Source organism: Lates calcarifer, linkage group LG15 (genome assembly GCF_001640805.2).
Source record: "Lates calcarifer isolate ASB-BC8 linkage group LG15, TLL_Latcal_v3, whole genome shotgun sequence".
In the NCBI taxonomy this organism is placed as follows: domain Eukaryota; kingdom Metazoa; phylum Chordata; class Actinopteri; family Centropomidae; genus Lates; species Lates calcarifer.
In genome coordinates this window covers 30,664,395-30,684,484 of record NC_066847.1, presented here as the reverse complement: position 1 = coordinate 30,684,484, position 20,090 = coordinate 30,664,395, and the positions used below count along the sequence as shown (strand labels likewise).

The window sequence follows — 20,090 nt, the reverse complement described above, 5'->3', positions numbered from 1 at the left end:
TGGTTGGAACTGAAGCACTTGTGTAATCGGCAGGCTGGAATCAAAGCCATGAGGAGATGAGCCCCAACAGGGCTCACCTCTGCTCCGCTGTCAGCCGGGCCTGAGCTCAGAGCTCCATCCTCAGGGTGATTAAAGGAAGCCGCATATTGGCAATCTATTGGTCAATATGCCAACTGGGGCTCATTTGGAGCTGTGTGTGTGCAATGCCTGCAAGGCATACACCACACCTCAATCAACAACAAAGGTTTGGGAGTCAAAACTGTTTGTTTCATGTGTTTCTCATATGTACCATTATTTCCTTTGATTATTTAGGTTTCTGCCAACATTGTCATGGCCATTGTACTGCTAAATAATATTTGATAAATAATTTTTTTAAAGCAGCTAGGCACTGCAGTTTTTATCAGCAAAAGTAAACTGTTTATTTTTTATGGACTGTTTGTAATAACTTTTTAACATCAATGGAGTTGTATGGCAGAAAGAAATAAGCTCTATCAGGCTTTGGATTTATACAAAATACTTGTTCGCAGGATTAGTTCATCGTTGGTTTTTCTTTTTTTTTTAAATTCTTAGTTTTAACCTTTACAGTTTGATCAACATAGTTATAATTACATATTACTTGGCAGGTAATGTTTCATCAGAACAGGTTTGTACAACAGCCTGTACCTTCTCTATCTGGTCAGCCTCCAGGAGGTCACTGGGTTCTCTGAGGTTGGGTTTGAATGTTTCTGGCTCCAGATCTGTCTTGATGGATGTGCCATGCTTGGAGTTCACCTCCTCCTTGGTGGTGATCTAGAAATACAAATAAATGTCAGATATGCATTGTACACTAACATTATGTGGTGTAACTTGAGCTGATACTGGATAGGTTCAGTTATAACTACTGTCAACAATCTATAGCTTTGTATTAGGGTGCTGATACAAAAGGTAAACTTGTAAGGTTATCTACAGCAGTAACCACTAACAAGCTGAAACCTGTGGAAGGTTTAATTATTTCTACACAGATTGAGACTAAAATAGGTAACAAACTCTACAAAGCAGAAAGGGTTCAACTACACAGGTAACATGAGGAAACGACATTTATGTGTTTTGAATCTAGCAGTTTTCCTGCTAAAATTATAGACACAGTGTTTGCTAGCAACACACTGGTAATCCAACAATTTGATGATGACAGCTGAATATCTTCCTGCCACTCTCCAATGCCAGATGACTAGGACTGGTTTGGCAGAACTGGGAGAGCGGGCAGAGACATTGTCTGGGAGAGGAGAATGCAAAGTGAATAGGAAATCAAGCCAATGAATAATTTGCACTCTACTGTTTGACATTTTCTCTGACCAACGGACTGTTTGGGTTATTTATCTTTCTCGATAACAGAGGCTGATTGTGGAGCGCTTCGCCACTGGTGGCTGCGATGCTCTCATGTTTCAGTCCTCATTCAAATAGGGCCTATCTGCATTGTCCTCAGAAAACATCATTCACCCTGTCAGGGGAGTCTTACTTCCACCCTCTCACCAACACACCATCTCTTTGTCCTTTGATACTCTGTCCGTCTGTTGCTTTTTGCTCATGCAGGCCACATTCTTATATCCAACTCATTTGATTATCAAAGATTATCAAATTTTCTCTACTGGGAATTTCTCACAGACATACCCATTTCTGTGTGGCCTATATAAAAACTACATATTAGCCAACACAGATAACTATGATAACTAGCTAATAACTAGACTACTGCATTGGGCTGGCACTAAAAACGTCATCACAGTGAGTCTAAGAGGGAAAGCCTGACACATGGAGATAAGGCTACTGTCACGTGAAAACCTCATCACTCCAAACAAGCCAACTTTTCTGTAATGAGTTGATAAAGATGTTTTCAGTAAAATGCTCGACTGATACTTGAGTTATTCTCAGTTTAGTTTTGAATAGGTTTGTGAACAAAAGCACTCATGAAACATACTCAATCTTTTATCTAAAGCAATGGGAAAATGTATTTTTGATGTTAATATGCAACAGCAGCTGCTGCTAAAGCTTGTAGTATGGAGCCTAAGGGAGACCATGTTGGTGTGGACAGCAGCAGGACAGGGCAGAGCAGAGAGAGGGGGCAGACAGGGCTGGTCAGGGCACCTGGAGTCGTTTGCAGAGCGAGCGCAGATCTTCACTGTTTAGAGCATCAATCCGACGGTGGTACTCCGTCAGAGACACTACCTGGTAGTACAAAGACAGGAACAGGTGGTACATAAAACTCTGCCAGTTCTATTGCTGGCCAGGGGAAGGAAAGGATGAGTTTTGGAAGGAATTATGCACACTAAGTAGTGTGATTTCCAGTAAAGTGTTGGAAATCAAAGATTTCCATTCAAAGATGGCTTAAAGCCACTCTAAAGAGTTTACTTTGTGTAAAAGAGAAGGGCGTGGAATATTTCTGAGCAGTCATTTTGCATGTTTGTGTAATATGTTAAATATTATGGTCATTAGATGCCGTGGTTATACTAAAAAGGTCTGACAAAACTGCCATCCTAACTAAACACTGGATTTAGATTTAAGCCTGTTTATTGATAAGCTAACACCAGGTTAGACCAAAGGATGGAAATAACACTGCAATGAATAGCAAACTTTAAAACACCTAACCTTGCTTTAAGTCAAACCCAAACTCAAAAAACTAAAGAAATTCTGAGAGTGAAGAGGCTGTGAAATCCACAAGATTTTGATGCTGGAACATACAACAACAACAACAAAGAGAAGCTGAGGTCCAGCTGATGCAATAATACTTGCCAAATCCATGAACATTAAACCACTCTCTGTTTGTCAGGAACAACAATCCACAAAACTACAGCCCAGACAGACCAACACAATGACCTACTAGGCATGGCTACAGTCCAACAAAGTTACACCCCACGCTGTTGCATACTCCATCGAGAGCTTCTGCCACTGAACAGACGTTGGCGTTTAATAGTCCACTGTGTCTGAGTACAGCAAAAATATTTAAAGCCTTATGCATGAGATAAACAAACTCACAAAAACATACATGCACACAGCCATACAGGAGTCTACCTTTCAAAAATTATTAGATCTTCAAACAAGGGTCTTAATGAACACTGCAAGAGCACTCATGCCACAGTCTACATTTAATTACTTTTTTCCTCAAACAGCTAAGACAATCCACTCACCTTGTTGCTACTGGTGTAAATAACTTTTTTTTGTAACAAGCTCCCTCTTTACAGCTCTCAATAATGCAGCAGAGAGGGTAAACTACAGCCCTCATAAAAAATGCATCTGTGCCTCACTTCACCTTCAGCTGAAGGCACTTTGGTATATTTGTCCCCTGAAAACGGGTAAGCTAGCAGCATGCTAGCCAGCTGCAGAAACACTTTTCAATGTGAATCAAATACCTTTTATCAGAGGAGATCAATGTCAATCAATGTCATGAAAAAGGTCAGCATTTGGATGTGACCAGTGAGGTCAGTGCTGTGTCTTACAGCGCTACTGGCTAATTAGCAGCCATGTAACAAGCGATTCACCACACTTGTATGTGATCATTCTGAAAAATATGTGCTACTGTAGTTAACGTTGAAGAAACTTGCGCATGACTATGGCAGCTACATACTCCAACTGCCACAAATCCTGGGAACTTTGAGACAGTTAACTGAGCCACACACATCCTACTACACGGTGCCAAGAGGGCAGACAGATGAGAACACTGTCCCGACTGCCAAACAGCCAGATAGTGGTCACTTTGTTTAACACCAGTCACTGGACTAGACCGGACCGGTTAAAGGCTAGCAGGCTAGTTAGCCTCGCAAGTGAGCTAGCATGGCTTGCTAACAACAACAGCAACATGAAAACATGCAAGAATATACATCGCTGGAGACCAAATACATGAACGAAGCATGAGGCACATACACATGTATACTTTGGGGTCAGCCGTGTCTCTTGGTCCTTCACCCTCCTAGAAAACATGTCTTGCTTTCTGGGCGAGGCTGACGCTGGAAAGTCACATTACAGATCCTTAAGTTCTCCCCGTGTAGCCCCGAGACAAGCAACCAGAGTTGGTATGGAGCCTGCTTGACTAAAATAGCAACATTTTTTTTTCCGGTGGGGTCTCTACAACGTATGATTTGTGTGACATCGCTAAAATCCAATAACAGGAGGAACAGGAGGGAAACCGGCTTCCCATTGGTTAAAAATAATGACCCGTCCCATAACTGACAGGATTTAAAGACACAGTGCCAGCACTGTCCCGTGAGATATATTTTCTACAGATTTGACTCATAATTCACCAGAGTGACAAAAATTAGGAGAACAGTTCAAATCAAATAAATACCGACAAAACTTAATAACACTAATTTAGTCTTCAAGTCTATTTGATAACATTTTTGTCAAACAAAACTCTCAAGTTTGACAAAACTCTGTTTCAACTTTGTTCCTGAAAGCTCCATGAAAGAGTTGGTTAAAATTTGTGCATTTGTCAACAGGAAAAACTGAAGCAGCAGGTTCCTTTTTACTTATTCAAATGTAATGGATCATGTGGCCTCGGTTTGCCAGAAGTCCAGGGACAAACAAATCAGTCCACTTTGTTTCCTACATCATTCATTTACATTAAAATTTAAATCCAGGCCACTGCTTCCATCCTATCAGTTTCTTCATACAATGAATGCATCCTTTTCATTATCTACAGGCTTGTAAACAATCTCATTTGACCAAAACCCATCCATGCTAAAAGTGCTGAAAATCTAGATGGGTAACCCCCATCATGCTTCCTAGTCTTACTTCCACCTTTGAATCTACATTTATACAAAAAAGGAAGGATGATTGAACCCACATCATTGCCACAGGAGTAGGGGATTTCATAACCAAAAACCACTTTACTTGTTCATTGATTACATTCTTTGCATATGCTGAGCAACTCATAATGGTGATAGCCTTTTGCCATTTAGCAAAAAAAAGTTGCCAAATGCTGACCAACACCGGTGACAGTCACACATGTGATGAAACTACAATACACACTGACTAGGAAGAGTAAACAATTACACAAACATGCAAAACACTTTGGTTGGAAGTTCAGAGAAACACATTTCCAAGCAAAGCAAGTGTTCACACAACTTACATAACTTACATGTGATAGAAAGTTCACAAAAAATTTACCATCAAATCAAGAAATATGCAGCGGTACACAAAAGTGCAAAATACAGAAAAAGAATACAGAACTTGACAACTACACTTTTTCTGATGGATTAAAAACCAAGATCAGCACAATACATTTACACTGTGCATTGCATAATGAAAGCAAATCAACACAATTATTTAGCATGTAATCTAACATATAACAGTAAACTTAACGATACACCACATAATATTATGGCCTCACAGGTTATGGATTAATACATAGTGAAGAACTATACTTAATCCATATCTGCAACACAACAGGTGCAGTTTAAGCACGGTGAGTGAGCAGTTATAGCTTTGTAGACCTTACCTCCCATTCCTTGACATTGAGGTCAGTGATGGGCTCGTCCTCAGCCATTTCTGACACCTCATTCTTCTTGACAACCATGAACCCAGGCTCTTGTCCCATTCCCCTGACCCCCTCACCATACATGTCTGGGCTCCACTGCATGAAGAATACATAGAGGTGGTCTGACCTGGGGGTAGAGACATGGAAAAAAACTATGAGAGAAGAAGCTTGGTTTCTAAATGCTGTAGAGATTTTCTTTTACAAAATCATTTGACATGCATCATTCAATGTCTCTAAAATATAAAGGCCCACACAGAGGACCAAATACACGTAGAGACACTGCACAAGGATCTTTCACTTGTTTGAGGCTTGTGAAGGAGTAACTGAATTTGGAACAAATACTCTTCTATTACACTCATTCATTGAATTTGCACTGACCACTTCAGGGCAGTGCAATAAGCTGTTAACACAAAATTCACATATTATTATCTTATTAAGTTGTTAGGGTATGCACATTTGCTGATTCATGAATCAAGGAGACACAGAGCAACATTAGCATTTATTTGTAGAACTTCACTATGTTTGGTCTTGTGCAGGTAACAGGAACAGTTAAAAATGAAGTTGATGAGAATGATGAGACTGTACAAAAACAGTCAAATTAGCCATGGTGGATATGTTATTATCTCCTGTAGCTGTCCAAACAAATTATTTTGCCCCTCCCCCTCTACTGTTGACCAATCCTGTAGCAGCAGTGGAAGCCTTTTCATATCTACCATGTAAACAGTTTAGGATATTATAAGACAGTAAAGCATAACCCATGAGGAAGCAAACAAATAGAGAAGACAGCCTGTGTCATACAATAATGGCTGGTAGACATGAAAGAGATGTGGCAGACTCAGTAGGCTGAGCTGTATTCACCATCATGGTTGTATATGGCTCATTCAATAGCCTCCCTTTCTTCCCACACCACTGCCAGGACACACTTAAAGACACATCATGCGGGTCACCTTCCATCTAGGTCAAGCTACAGAGGGTCTAGCAGTGTCTGAAGAAAAGAACTAAGAACTGGTGTGTTGTCAGTCTGAACAGCCTATGATCATTTCTCCCACACACCTTATCCTATTCTTGCAATGCCAAAAAGAAGAAGAAAAAAAAGAGCAGTAACATGTATGAGCCCTGACTTTTAATACTAGCTTTAAACCTGCCATGTCCCTAGGCTATCATTCCCAAGAGCAGTGTGCAACGCAGCAAACTTGTTTTCCAGGTGGGAAATACTGTTGCTAAGCAACCTGTGGATGAAAACAACAATGCTTTAACAAGCAAGACTTCTGAAGTTCATAGTGAATAATGAGGTGAGGGGGATTTCAGTGTCATTACTGCACTCAGGCACTCAACACACTGCATAACCAAGAAGCATTTATGGACCATGACTGAATAAAAAGGACACACCTGTTTGTCTGATTCAAATGTGATTAGCAGCCAGTGAGAGTACCATATGTATATGCACATGTACTGAAAACAAAGATGTGTGCTGCACCTCTGGTCAAATAACTGATCAGATAACTGATCATGTCTGTTTCTGTCCCTTTGTCTTGAAAAAACAGTGAATGTAACCACTCTTAGCTGGGGCCAGAGACCAACGACTCTGCTATGTCCAATCAATTTCAGATCTGGCTCAAAGGAATAGCTTATATAGATAAGTGACTCTTCAAATTAAGCTATTAGTGCTACATTCATTAAAAATGAATTCCCCACATAAACACATTATCCAGCTCGTGTGGAAGCACATGCTTTCTTGTAATGTGTCTCCTTCCAGTGTGAAGAACTCGAATGCAATTATGACGACTGCTGACTTGGCAACTGCACATCCACACAGTGTGATGCGTCTTGACGAAATACATAAACAAGACGAGGCTATTTTCAGCTGATGGGAAACATTACAAATTTCAGTGCAGGTCAGAAAAAGTTCACAAACATCTTTGTGGGTGAAATGCATTCTGAGGATACAAGAAGAGAGGCTGCACAGAGAATTTGCTGTAGTAGATCCTTGGTGTTGCATGGGTTGTACGTGTGCCCCAGTATAGAAATAAGTGTGTGTGTCTGTTTCCCTGCAGAGTGAATGAATAATAAATAATTTTGCTGTCTGGCAGAGGCAGCAAAGGGAGATGGGCAGAAGCCGCAGTGGGAGTCAGACCTGACAAAGAATGCATATTTGATTGGTTTCAAATATTAAAAGGACTGGAGGTGAGGTGGCCCAGTAACTCAGCTGACTGCTGTGGTTTGTTAGGAATATATAAGGATCGTATGGGTTCACTTTGCATTGCATTATTATTATTAATACAGCACAGCAAGGTTTCATGATTTTAAAGTCTGTTACTCAAGTTACCACAGAACTGATTTACTTCTATTCAAATGCATTGTGCACTGGGTTAGTGGGAGGTGGGGCAGAAGTACTAACCTCTCCTGCGGCACAGCAAACCAGTACTCGTGCTTCTTTCCCTGCTGGGCATACTGCTGCATGGAGGCGCTGGCATTGGAAACAAATGTCTTCTTCATTGGCTTCCCCACCCGAAGACACAGGAACTTGTGAGAGCGGTGCTTCCGCCTCTCTGCAGACCCTGTACCCGGAAAAGGAAATAATCACATGGTCACAGAGGCATGAAATATGGATTAGGCCATTATAACAAGACAAATAGTTTTGGAAGAACAGTCTGGCATTTTAGCTGACAACTGCCAACAATTAAATGAGAGAATTGATACCACTTTTATGTCTGGATATTCACAGTTCGGGTATGGGAGTGGTATAAATCTTCTCTTTTACCTCTTGCACGAAAGTAATTGTCATATCATTCCTTTGATAACACAAGCATTTTGTTCTATATCAAATGTCTGTCATCTGAAAAAGCAAAACACATCTTCTTGAAGAACTGTGCATTCTCCTCATAATACTTGCTTTATTTATGTGACCTAGTTTTCTATCCTCTGTTTACTGGCTATTTCAGTTGGCATTAGTCATTTTTTGGCAGAAAAAGCACAGATGACAGAAATAAATGGAGTAGCACACCATAATTGATAGTGGCACCAAGTCTTCTGCCCATGGTACATTATCAATTGTCTGTTATAAGGTCACAGCCCCAGGATGCTGAATGAAATCACTGTGCCAGTAACATTACACTGGAACATACTGTCAGCTCCTGGATGGGCAGCACATAACTGATAGTAATAACAAGCTAAATAATATTAATCTGCTCAGACAACACAGCTCAGTGGGACAAATTGAATTTGTCAATATGCATTAATTTAGTATTAATGCAGCTTGTTTTGGAAGTTTCTGCTGTTACTTTTGTGGGCTAATGTACACAGAATAAAGGGCAGCCCTGCTGAGATGCCTGGGAATTAGAACTGCTTTTGCATTCTAGCTCTCTGTGTGATAATAACTGCCGGGGAGAAAATGGTGAATCTCTCTCTCCACTGTCTTGATCTGTTTCTTCTTGGGGAGAGAGAAATCTTTTTGCAATCACAATTACGTGTCCAACTAGAGTGGATTCCACTGACACTGAGTCAGTGAGTGTGACAGACTGTCAGATAACAACCATATATTATTAAAGGGTGTTTTAGTCTATTACTGTGAGTACTAATTGATAATTATTTATTTACAGTAGTTACAGAGTTTTAGCAGTGCCAGCTTTCCATTAATTTTAGTACACTAAACATAATCTTGCTTCAGGTAGGTAATTCATCACAGTAAACATTCTGTTACCTTTACAGAGTGATGTTATCACTGTGTGGTAATTCAGCTAAGAAAAGAGACACTTTTAAAACTCCTTGCTGGTGTGTTTAAGGTGTTCCTAATTTATATAATCTGAAAGCCATTTACTTCAAAGTACAACATTCACAAACTGAGATCAAACTTCACAGGACAGTAAATCATTATGGACTCTTTTTGAGTTGAACAGCCTGCTGTGTTGCAGCTAGCACTCAAGACACACTTTATTCACTGTGATGCAGATTGTGATGCATGTGAAGTGCTTTAAGTTGACTTTTATACCACAATGAAATGAATGGGAGGTAATAAATCTTTCTAAAATTTATACCATGTTCAGCAAGTAGAGCTTTGTATAGGATCCTTGGTAAAACCAAGAACTGAGGGGATTTTTCAAATGTACTGAAAACCTTTTTCAAGCCTGTGTGTGTCCTGTGCTTGACTATTCCAGCAGGGTTTTAATAAATTTAACTGATTACATTACTGGTCACTTGGAGAAACTAAGAAAAAAAGAATCCTGCATTGGGGCTTATAGCATTTCTTTTCTTTCTTCCTCAATTTGGTGTACTGTTTATTTGAAAAATTGCACGTAAATATATGCTATTTGAAAGTATATGTAAGTATTTATATATTATGCCTTACAACTATCTCTATTTTTCATCTTAAACATACAAATGATGACATAAGTAAGTTTATTGCTAGCTTTGTGGAATTGAGTATTTGTTTAATCCACATGAAATCATCACCAGAGAAGGATGTAACATATAAATAACATCTCACTGAATGTTGTTTCAGAAGACATTTTGATGTTGGGTTTAATCGTCACTGTGGTTCCCCTTTGGGTGGTAGATGTGTTTGTGGCATTGTGGTGTTTGATAGGCTTTAGCTTATCGCCTAGAGGAGTGGCCCAGACCACCAGAGCCAGAGATCAAAGAGCTCCATGAAGCCCTATACAGCCTAGCTAGCTCCAGCAAGCCGATAACACCAGAGAAGCTGCCATTTCCCTTCGTCTTTATATTCCAATTACTAGCAGCAAGGCAGAGTGGAAATGGAAAGGTTATCACAAAACAACACAAGAGAGGTGATCCTGAGACATCTTTTTGATAGTTTTCAGAAGAATATGGATGTAGAGCTGCAGCTAAAAGAACACCAAGCCAGATTCATCACCTGAAATGTCCTTCATGTGTATTTGTGACATGCACATGTTCTAACTTTTACTAAGTAAGCATGCTTACCCTCTGCAGAGTTCTGTGTGCCCTCCTTTTGCGTCTCCTCCACATTTTCCTCCTTGCTTTGTTGCATAGTGTCCGTTTTGGAGATATCTGTCCCCTCGTTGGCATCCCCTTGTTGACTGGCTGAGACGGAGGTGGTGTCTGTGGCACCAGGGGTGGCTGAGCTTTGGGACCCCGGGCGAGAGGAGCTGCTGCTGGGACCCTGGGCCTGGCTAGTGCTGCTGCTGGTGGTAGTGGGTGTGCTTGGTGGCTTCTCTACACTGTGCTGCTTGGATCCCATGGGGGACTGGCTATTATTTTCTGTGGCAGTGTCTGGTGGATTGTCCTCTGCTTTCGCCGCGGGGGGCTCCTCTGGCTGGCTAACTGAGCCATGGGCACTGCCTGAGGCCTGGGAACCGGTGCCGACGGCTTCCACCTGGGTGACGGTTTGCACAGACTCCGTGGAGGCGCCAGAGGACTTGTCCAGGCGGAGGTCCTCATTAGACGCCTGCTCCTCCTCCCGGATCGGGGATAGCTCAGACTCAGTGAAGACGTCTTCTGAGATGGAGCCCTCTGTGCTGCGCGGGGCCGTGCTGCCGCTGTCATTGGCCCCTGGCTCCCTAAGGCGATGCTCTGGGTCCTTCTGCTGGGAGGGATGTCTTTCAGCTGGAAGAGGCTCCAGGTCACTGGAAACATGAAAGAGAGGCAATAAGAGACATTCAAGGAATTGTTATTGTTAATGGTGGCCTGTAAAAAAAAAAAAAAGTGTGATCTCTGAGAAAATAACCCTGTCCAGCTTGGGACTGAGACTTGAAATTTTTTACAGAAAGCCCAAGTTATGCACTGGGGCCATAGAGTTTGAAAGACATGAGTATCTATCACACACAAAGACACTAGCGGCATTATTGGAAATGTGGAAACCAGTGTTACTGGAGCTTGACCCAGTTTTAACAGCTGACTAGGACTATTTTTGATGGAAAACCAAGAAAATTTAGTATCTGAATGAGAAAATATTTCAGTTATTTCAATCACATTGAAAAAAAACACACTGTCAAACTCAAAAATGTCATTAGATCAAACAGGAAAATCCTGCACAACTGACAGGCTGTTGTGGTGAACATACATTAGCTGAAGTGACACATGTGGGGCATTTAAAGCAAAACTGAAGTCATCTGTACATCAACAAAAAGGTGTAGCCCACAAATGACTTTATCTCATTTAAAAAAAGTGCTTTTGATTTAGGAATATGAGCAAGTCTAGTGGTTTAAATCGCACATGTTGTCACGTCATTGTAAGTCCTTCAGTTTTTCAAGGGAATGGTAAACACCGTTTGACCTGCCAATCCTGTTGTAGAAGTATGCATGCTGTACTTTCAGCACTGCTTCTCATAGTATACACTGCACAATTATCCCAGCTACATGAAAATTCAGCAGGTCCAGACACTGAAAACACAAGCACAGATAGACATGGCATCCCTGAAATGCATAAATACTGTGGCATTAATTGCATTTTTGATAAATGGTATATTCTCTTTCTATCAAATTCTTAACAAATTATGGAATTCTTGTCTTTGAAAGACTCTAATGAGGTTACACGGAGAAAGACAAAACAGTTATAAAACCATCCCAATGCACAGAATCAAATCCTGCAAGCACTTGTTGCTCAGCTGTGTGTTCAGACAGAGAGAGAGAGAGAGGTCAGCAGAGAGAATGAGCGGGAGAGAAGAGAGAGGAGACAAAGACAATGGATCACAGCTGAGAAAACAGCTGGGCCTGGCACAAAAAACAGTCATTTGCCGGCACAATAACTGCTCTGTCGGCAACACTCAACCAGCCAAATACAGCTCTGCCCAGAGCCTGCTAACACCAGGAAACACAGAAAAAAATGACTCCACAGGGTTCCTGATGATACACCATATTCACCCTTGCATGAATTTGGCTTCAACAACACTAAAACAATCAAGTAAAAAAAAAAAAAAAAAGAGAAAATAATAATAAAAACTCAGACAGATCTGTGGGAGGAAACACAAGTGAATCCTCTGAAGTGGTTGCTTCGTACTGCATAAAGAGGTGAGCAATCAGAACGTAGGAGTGTGAAGGCATACTTCATTTACCCTGGTGTAATTGCAGTTTCCTTTTTATTTTAGCATGTGAAGGGTTCAAACTGTTGGTTGGTTCCTGATGTAAGCTGACTATGGGTGCAGCAAAGAATTACATTGATTACAAGAAAGTTGCTGCATTTCTATGAGGGCAAGAGTGGGAGAAAGACTCATGGAATTAAACTGTGGAGAGAGATATCATGTCTAACCGTAAGAATAAGACTATGTAGGAGTAAATCAGAGTTAGAGGTCAGTGTTGACTTTTGTAGCTGCATATACTTTAAATGATTACATGTGTAGTCCACACAGAAGTCTTCGTCTGCTACTACAGAACGTGCACATACAGTATATCTATGCTCTCTCTTACTCAGGGACAGTCTCTCTGATCTTGGGGTCGGTGATTTCCTTGAAGATGGCAGCAGACTGCACTTCTTCCAGAGGACACATGATGCCATACTCCTCACACCCATGGGCCTGAACCAAGGGGTCCATCCGGTGAGGGTCAAACATGATGTTGTTGGGTGTCACCAGCAACACCCCGCTCACTGCTCCCTGACAACAACAGAGGTAATGAGAGGAAAGTGTTAGGACCAATGAGATCCACTGGTACTTTTTATAAGTAAATGAAATGAGATAAAAATAAATAAAATAACGCCATAGCATCTTTATCTCCCACAAAAGATAATCCAAAGCACCTCTGTCACATAAACAACTACAGGCCAAATCCATTTGCAACCACAAATGTCCTAAATCAAGTAGAAGGTATTGACTGGCAGCGCTGACCACTTCAGTGCTTTCATTTGGTACCTGGGAGTGAATCAGCAGTGGTTCAATACCATGGATCTGTGTGTGTGTGTGTGTGTGTGTGTGTGTGTGTCTGAAAGCAGGACAGCTGCCTGGATATCACAGTGAACATGGTGCGCACAGGCAGTGATGGACCATCTGGGTGGACTCTGTGAGTATTTCACTGTACGACATCCTGGTAGCTGGCTGCCATCCTGCCTGATCTGAATCAAACCTGACCAACATACACCAAGCCTGACCAGCGAGTGTGTTTTTAAAACCTGTTAACCTGTTTTTTATTCATTATTGTTGTAAAGGTTAAAAAAAGAAGCAAATTAGAATGTAATTCCAAGAACCAAGGCCAAACAACAGTATTATCTGTGTTATTGTCAGATCAGACCTTAAGAAAGTTATCAGATAGAGAAGAGGAGAAGGGGCTGCCTGTTATTAGCATCAACATTAACATTTACTGTAATATATAATTACATTATTATTTACATTATTTTGGTGTGATGACTGCATTTATGTTTCTGAGAATGAACAACCAAAAAGCTACAGAATATTGAGTTTTTGCAATAGTGAAAAACTGAAACTCATCATCATTGTGCTGTAAATTCCTATATTTCTTTACTTCTATTTCTGCTCCCTGTATTATTGTGGAATGTGCTATGGTCAGTTCAGAACTGAATATAAAAAAGAAGCATTTGATATTTATATGGTTGATTAATTGAAAACACGAAAGAGAAGTAAACACTGAGAACTGACGTAAACAGTTTTACCGACGTTTACCGTGATGCTTTTTGTAAGAGCAGTATTATTATTTCAGTTTGTTTAATAATTCCTCATTAACAGTTAATACTTCAAAGTATGAAGTGTGCTGTGTACCTGCTGCTGGCAGACCTGCTGTATGTTTATATATTTAGTTTGATTCATTTAATCTTACTCCATCTGTCATGTTTAGTGACGGAAAATCAGATGCTTAGCTCTGCAGCTCAAATGTAGTGGTAACACACAAGGGGCAAAAACTGGGGCTAGTTTATGGTAGTTTTGCTGTCTGTGGTTTATTATTTTGACTCCAGCAGAACGCTCTGTTGAATCAGTCCGTGTGTAACTTGACCATGAGGGTATATCAGTGTGACTTTAAACAAGCGCACCCATACACACGCACATACATAAGTGGGCACTGTATCTTACTTTTCCATCAGTGATGTACTTGCAGTTGATCTTGAGGAACTTCTCCGTGAGGGCCTCTTCCTCCTCGGAGGTGGATGACACCACTCTGGACTGGCGCAGGGCAGAGAACACTGGAGGGTGAACACCTTCTGGTTTAGGTGGGCCATCAGAGTCCTGGAGGCAGGGTGGGTGCGGGTATAGATATTGGTGTAATCGAGGTGGGGTAGGAAACACACAGCTTTGGTTAGCATACTTTTAAACTGGACTACTGTAGTTTGTCATTGATTGCAATAAAGAACAAAGAATAGATGTTATGATCAGGAGTTAAGTGAAATGACAAGTGATGAATACTACACTGACAAAAGCAAAAATGTAAAAGCTGAAAGGTTTATTCTAGTGCCTGCACATAAATATCTATAGGGATGCATGATGTCTATATCTCTGAATAACATTCAACCAAACAGACTAAATAATAAGCACTGCTGAACAGGCATAGCTTGGTTCACTTGGTGATACATGGCTGCAACTAATTTGTGTCTCATTTCATCAAACTAATGTGTTTGAGTCTCTAAATGTATTATCTATATATAAACAGATATTTTCTGCACAGTGGGACAATCAGGTTAAAAGGAACCCAATGATGAGCCAAATGAATACGCCTCCTGTGTGCCTGAGCTTCACAGTGGTAATTAGGAGAAAAACATTCATGTGAGACAGAAGCTTTAATTATTGTGCTTTTTTGCACAACTTGATGCCTAGTTAGTGTTATTTTATTAGAGACTATGTGCCCTTGAGTCAAGGGTAAATTCACAAATCTATGTGGTTGTGTGGGTGTGCATGGGTGAATTCTTCATGTGCATGGAGAATAAACCAATTGTATGTGCCAAGGCACGTAAAGTGGACATATCAACTCAGAGAAACCACTGAAAAGTAATAATAAGACATAAAAATGCACATATATCCCTACATTTATCTCCTATATTCTGTCCCAATTATGTTGAGCACAGAGGATTTGTCTATAAAGATACATTTATATATATAAAACTAGCAGAACTGCAATGTTGAGGAGCATTTATTATGTGTGTGTGTGTGTGTGTGTGTGTATATATATATATATGTGTGTGTGTGTGTGTGTATATGTATATGTATATGTATATGTACATATATATATATACACTGCCAGATGCTGCACAGCCAAGAAGGAATTGAAATTGTCTCAAGTAAGTTGTTCTATTTTACACTGACACACACACAATAGAGCAATTTTGTTACTGCCTATTCATCTGCACTGTGGTAGCTAACGTGCGCTAACTGCAATCTGCCACAGATGGTGTGTGTGCTGGGCTGTAAACATGAGGTGTGGTGAGTTTGGTGTTTCTTCCACCGGCCTGTTGCCATGCGATGTCTGAGCTACAGGGAGAGAATGACTCAAGTCTGTCTGAATAACTGTCCACAAGGACAACTTCATGACTTGGGGACCTTTTGTAGGACAGCCCTGACTGTTGGCCTGATTGACTGAACAATGCTCTGCAGGATGGACTGTCTGTGACATTGAATGACTATTGGAAGAGACATTGGATGGAAGGATGAGAAGAAGTGAGGAACAGGATAAACACAGATGAGGAGGCAAAAAAGGGGCAGAAACTGCAGCCAAAACAACTAAAAAAGAGAGAGAAATAAAAAGAAAAGGAGATAAAGAGAGCTAAAGACAATGAAAGAGAGTGACTGGTGTGAGGACAAAGAACAAAAAGGAAAAGGAGGACAAAGAGGAGTGTGTGGGAGGTATTGTTAAGGGGGATTTCGACCGGGTGGGGAGGGTGTCAAGAGCCAATGGAAGTGAAGTGAAGAGCAGTGAAGAGCTACAGTAGCAGTGACGAGCTTAGAGAGGAGAGCCAGGGCCCATAACAACTGTCTGCTGTCCTCCTGACACCCACCCCTACGCCTCCCCCTCTCCGTCTCCCAGTGCAGTCGACAAACAGCCTGCAGCTACTGACCCACACCGACACAAGCAACCCAGACACTGGCAGCCAGGGAAGGCTGAGGGGGCCGGCCAATCTGTTACAGCCAAAACAAGCCTCTTTGAGAAATGAGAGGAGAGAGGGACCTAAAAATGTAGAACTGAGATAAGGAGGAGAGGGACTGGAGCTGAAAATAAAGTTTCAAGTGTGACAAAAAAAAGCATGTTTTCTAATCTGTGAGAGCATCCACTGTTGATGAATTTAAGATCAGAGGCCCAGCTGTTGAAGATGAGGACTGTGTGTAGGAATTTAACCAGCTTGTCATCCACTTAAACTTAACACACCTCACCTACACAACTGCACTTCATCACTCTACTTCCCTGTAAGCCACTTCCCAGTGACTCATTCAAGCTGGCCTTCCTGCTCCAAGGTTAAATATGAAAAGAGGAGCAGCCAATTCCACCCAAAAAATAAAAGCTAACACTGACTAGAAGGCACCTGGGAGCAGGAACACACATGTGGCCCACATGCGCAGCACACACCTGGGCTGAAATCAACAGCTATGGATGTGAAAACATGTCCACCCTCACAGAAATGCTAAACAAACACTGTCCTACATTCCCTGTCATTAAATCTGGCACATTTGAGAAAGGGGTGTTATGTGTTGGTAACAAAATAACACCCATCACACGTCCCACACATTCCACATGAGAGAAGACTGTGAGGATTATAAAGACACACTGGCTGTCCACAAGCTGTTGCTCATAAGGCAACACAAGGTGATGGGTAATGATTTCATTTGGTACTTTTTGGTAAACTAAAAAAGATGTGTTTCAAATGCACTTGTACATCATGTTTCTGTGTGGGCTGAAAACTGGCTGAAATCAGAGTAAATATAGAGAAAAGAGGAAACAATGGTGAGATAAAGTTGGTCTGTTGAACTGGCTGCCAATGGTGGCATATTCTCAAAAGATGGCAATCTGTCCTTTTATTTTCCTGTTTTTAATGTAGAACTCTAATTAATAACTACTTGGGGGAAAAAGTAAACTTTGTCGGGATGATCAGTTCTATATATATTCTTCATTTCCACCCTCTGTGTGACGTATTCTCTTTAGACAGAATCTGCACAGTCACGGTACATCAGGAAATCATCACCTGATCCAAGCACCCAGTCATGTTTTACACATCTGACTGAGCTGCCAACTTCTCTTCTTCCCTGTTGTTCCTTCCTGACTACCTGTGCTACTTATTCCTTCCTGCTGGACGCTGCTGTTGACTGCTTGTGGCGCTTTCTCTCTCCATTACTCCACCTGTCTGGTTTTCTTTAACACAATACTTGATAATAGCACTTCTTATTTTGTAAATTAATTTTTCAGTAATATACTGCATATCTTTGTTGGTTCAATGAACTCCAGGTTAAGTTTCTAGCATGCTGCCTGTACTGTGAAATACCCTACACAGTACAGTATAATTAACACAGTAATAGTTTTACATTTATGACCTTTAGGTTCTCTTGAGTCTACAGCTATGCTAGCAGCTCTGTGAGGCTGTGCCTAGACACCATGGTGCTTTAAGCTAAATGATAAGGTCGGAATACTAAAATGCTCACAATGACAATGCTGACATGTTGATGTTTAGCGTGTATAGTGTTTACCATGTCCACCATCTTTGCTAACTAGCACTAAACACAAAGTGCATTCAGTAGAATAGGTAGAACAGAAAAAAACACCTGTTACTCTGACTTGGGAGAATTCAAGCATCATTCCAAGATGATCAACTACACTGCCTAAATTATTCTTTTGTTGTGTTATGTGTCTGTATTTACTTTCACTTGCCAATGAACTACTACAGTATATATCTTCTTTAAAATTAGCTGAATCTATTTTAAAAGTGTTCATTTGGATTTTATTTTGATGTAACTGCCAGTGGTTTCATCAAACTGTTTGTTGACATCTCTGTAGTTCTCTTCACCAAGTGGGAAATATTGATGTTGTCAGAAATTTGTAGTATCCCACACTGCTAAATTGGGGTTCCTGTGAATGTTTTTTCCTACACTACTTGTAATTATGAGTTTAAACAATACAATGTGAATACAGGAAAAGAGGAGCAGTGCTTAGCATGGATTTGTCCTGCACAAACCTCTAAAACATCCAATATTTTCTCAGCTTTGCTTGTGTCTTTATTATGCTCCATATCAACCTCTGACTTCATGCATGTCTTTCATTTAAACAGTAAAACTGCACAGGTAAGGTATAAGTTAAGGTTAGGTAAGGTAACAGACTTCTGCCATGAAAATGAAAAAGGGTGAAGAACTGAGACAACCTCACTAAGAACTCCTTTTAATGAAGACTAACAGACTTTATCTGACCTCATCCGAGGTGAGCTACGACTTGCGAGTGTCCTGAAGTGACCAGATTCCAGTCAGGGTCTTGGAAACGGGATTTTTTCAGTGTGTGACATCAAAGGGAGAGAAAGAGCACAGTGCAGCATAGTGGAATGACTGCTGCACTGAAATCCAAAGATGAAAGAGCTGCTGTGCTGGTGAGTAACTGCTGGGGGGTGGGGGGTGGATGGGGGGTGAGGCAGAAGGTAGGATGGAATAGTATTGAAATGGACTGTACAGGAAGAGAAGTGCTGAGGTGAGAAAAGTAGAGGGAGAGGTGCTGGGCAAAAAAAAAAGGGCCTGATGTGGGCCTGATGGTTTTGGGAGATGCAGGAGGGACAGCATCACAGTAAACTACTGTAGAGAGAGCTGACACTGATGCTGGGGACAGGAGATGGGTGTAAGTGCGTTAGATGACAGCTGTGGTGGGAATACAGAAATCAATATCCTTTTAGTTTCCAACCAATATTTCTCTCCTCACACAGAGTTAAAAGTAGAGGAGAAAAAAATTCTAGAAAGCAGATGTGGATCCTGTGGCTATGGCTGTGTCCAGGCTATAGTAAAATAATGAAGGATACATTGTAAATATGAAAGATAATGTATCAATAAAAATATTCTGTGGTAGCAAATGTTAATTAAAAAGATAAGGTTCCTAAAACATCTGACTTTCCCTAAAAAATGTTGGTAAAATTCCCTTTAAAAGTGATGTACACTGCTATGTAATAATAAAGACTTCAGAAAGGAGGTCTGCAGGTGCCACCCGGCTTTGACCTTGACAGTGACACATGGTGCAATCAAAAATCAATCCACAGCTCCACCTTGTGGGGATGATCATGTTCTGCAAGAGGGAGCACACAATGGTTGTGATTTATCAAACGTCTGAGTCCAGAATTCCTCAAATACAATCTGTACTGTTCATATCACCCAAAATGATATCCCAGAGCCATGCTGACACCCTGATGAGCCGACCACAAGATTCTCTTGGAGAGATAAAGCCTGTTCATCTAAGTGAGATCATTACAAATATCCCTAAGTGGCACCAGATATATTGGTAATCTAAACTGGATCTACTTCCTCACCTACTTATTTTAGATCACACCCCAGTGGAAAAGAGGAAGGAAGGAAGGGGAGAGGCAAAACAGGTGCCAAAAGAGGAAGAGACATAGAAGGTCACAGTAGTAGCTGTGCCACCACGGTGAGTAAGCATGTGTGCGTGTGTATCAGTATGAGCATGAAAAAGGTCTGGATAGGACAAAGAGGACGCGTCTGCCCGCACAG

General features: G+C 41.0%; 1 protein-coding gene across 5 annotated transcripts in view; it reads right to left on the bottom strand.

Annotated features, from left to right (window-relative positions):
- The window catches only part of oxr1a (oxidation resistance 1a), a 145,265-nt gene that overhangs the window by 4,894 nt on the left and 120,281 nt on the right, over positions 1–20,090 (bottom strand). For 2 of the 5 annotated variants that reach the window (XM_051076229.1, XM_051076231.1), the window contains 7 exons: positions 14,493–14,645; positions 12,883–13,067; positions 10,444–11,103; positions 7,902–8,069; positions 5,465–5,630; positions 2,119–2,199; positions 664–789 (listed from right to left, as the gene is read on the bottom strand). In XM_051076229.1, the coding sequence (XP_050932186.1) occupies positions 664–789; positions 2,119–2,199; positions 5,465–5,630; positions 7,902–8,069; positions 10,444–11,103; positions 12,883–13,067; positions 14,493–14,645 (1,539 nt within the window). Of the gene's footprint in view, positions 1–663; positions 790–2,118; positions 2,200–3,891; positions 5,436–5,464; positions 5,631–7,901; positions 8,070–10,441; positions 11,104–12,882; positions 13,068–14,492; positions 14,646–20,090 lie in introns of those variants that run through there. The other 3 variants (XM_051076230.1, XM_051076232.1, XM_018682435.2) reach the window with 3 other exon arrangements.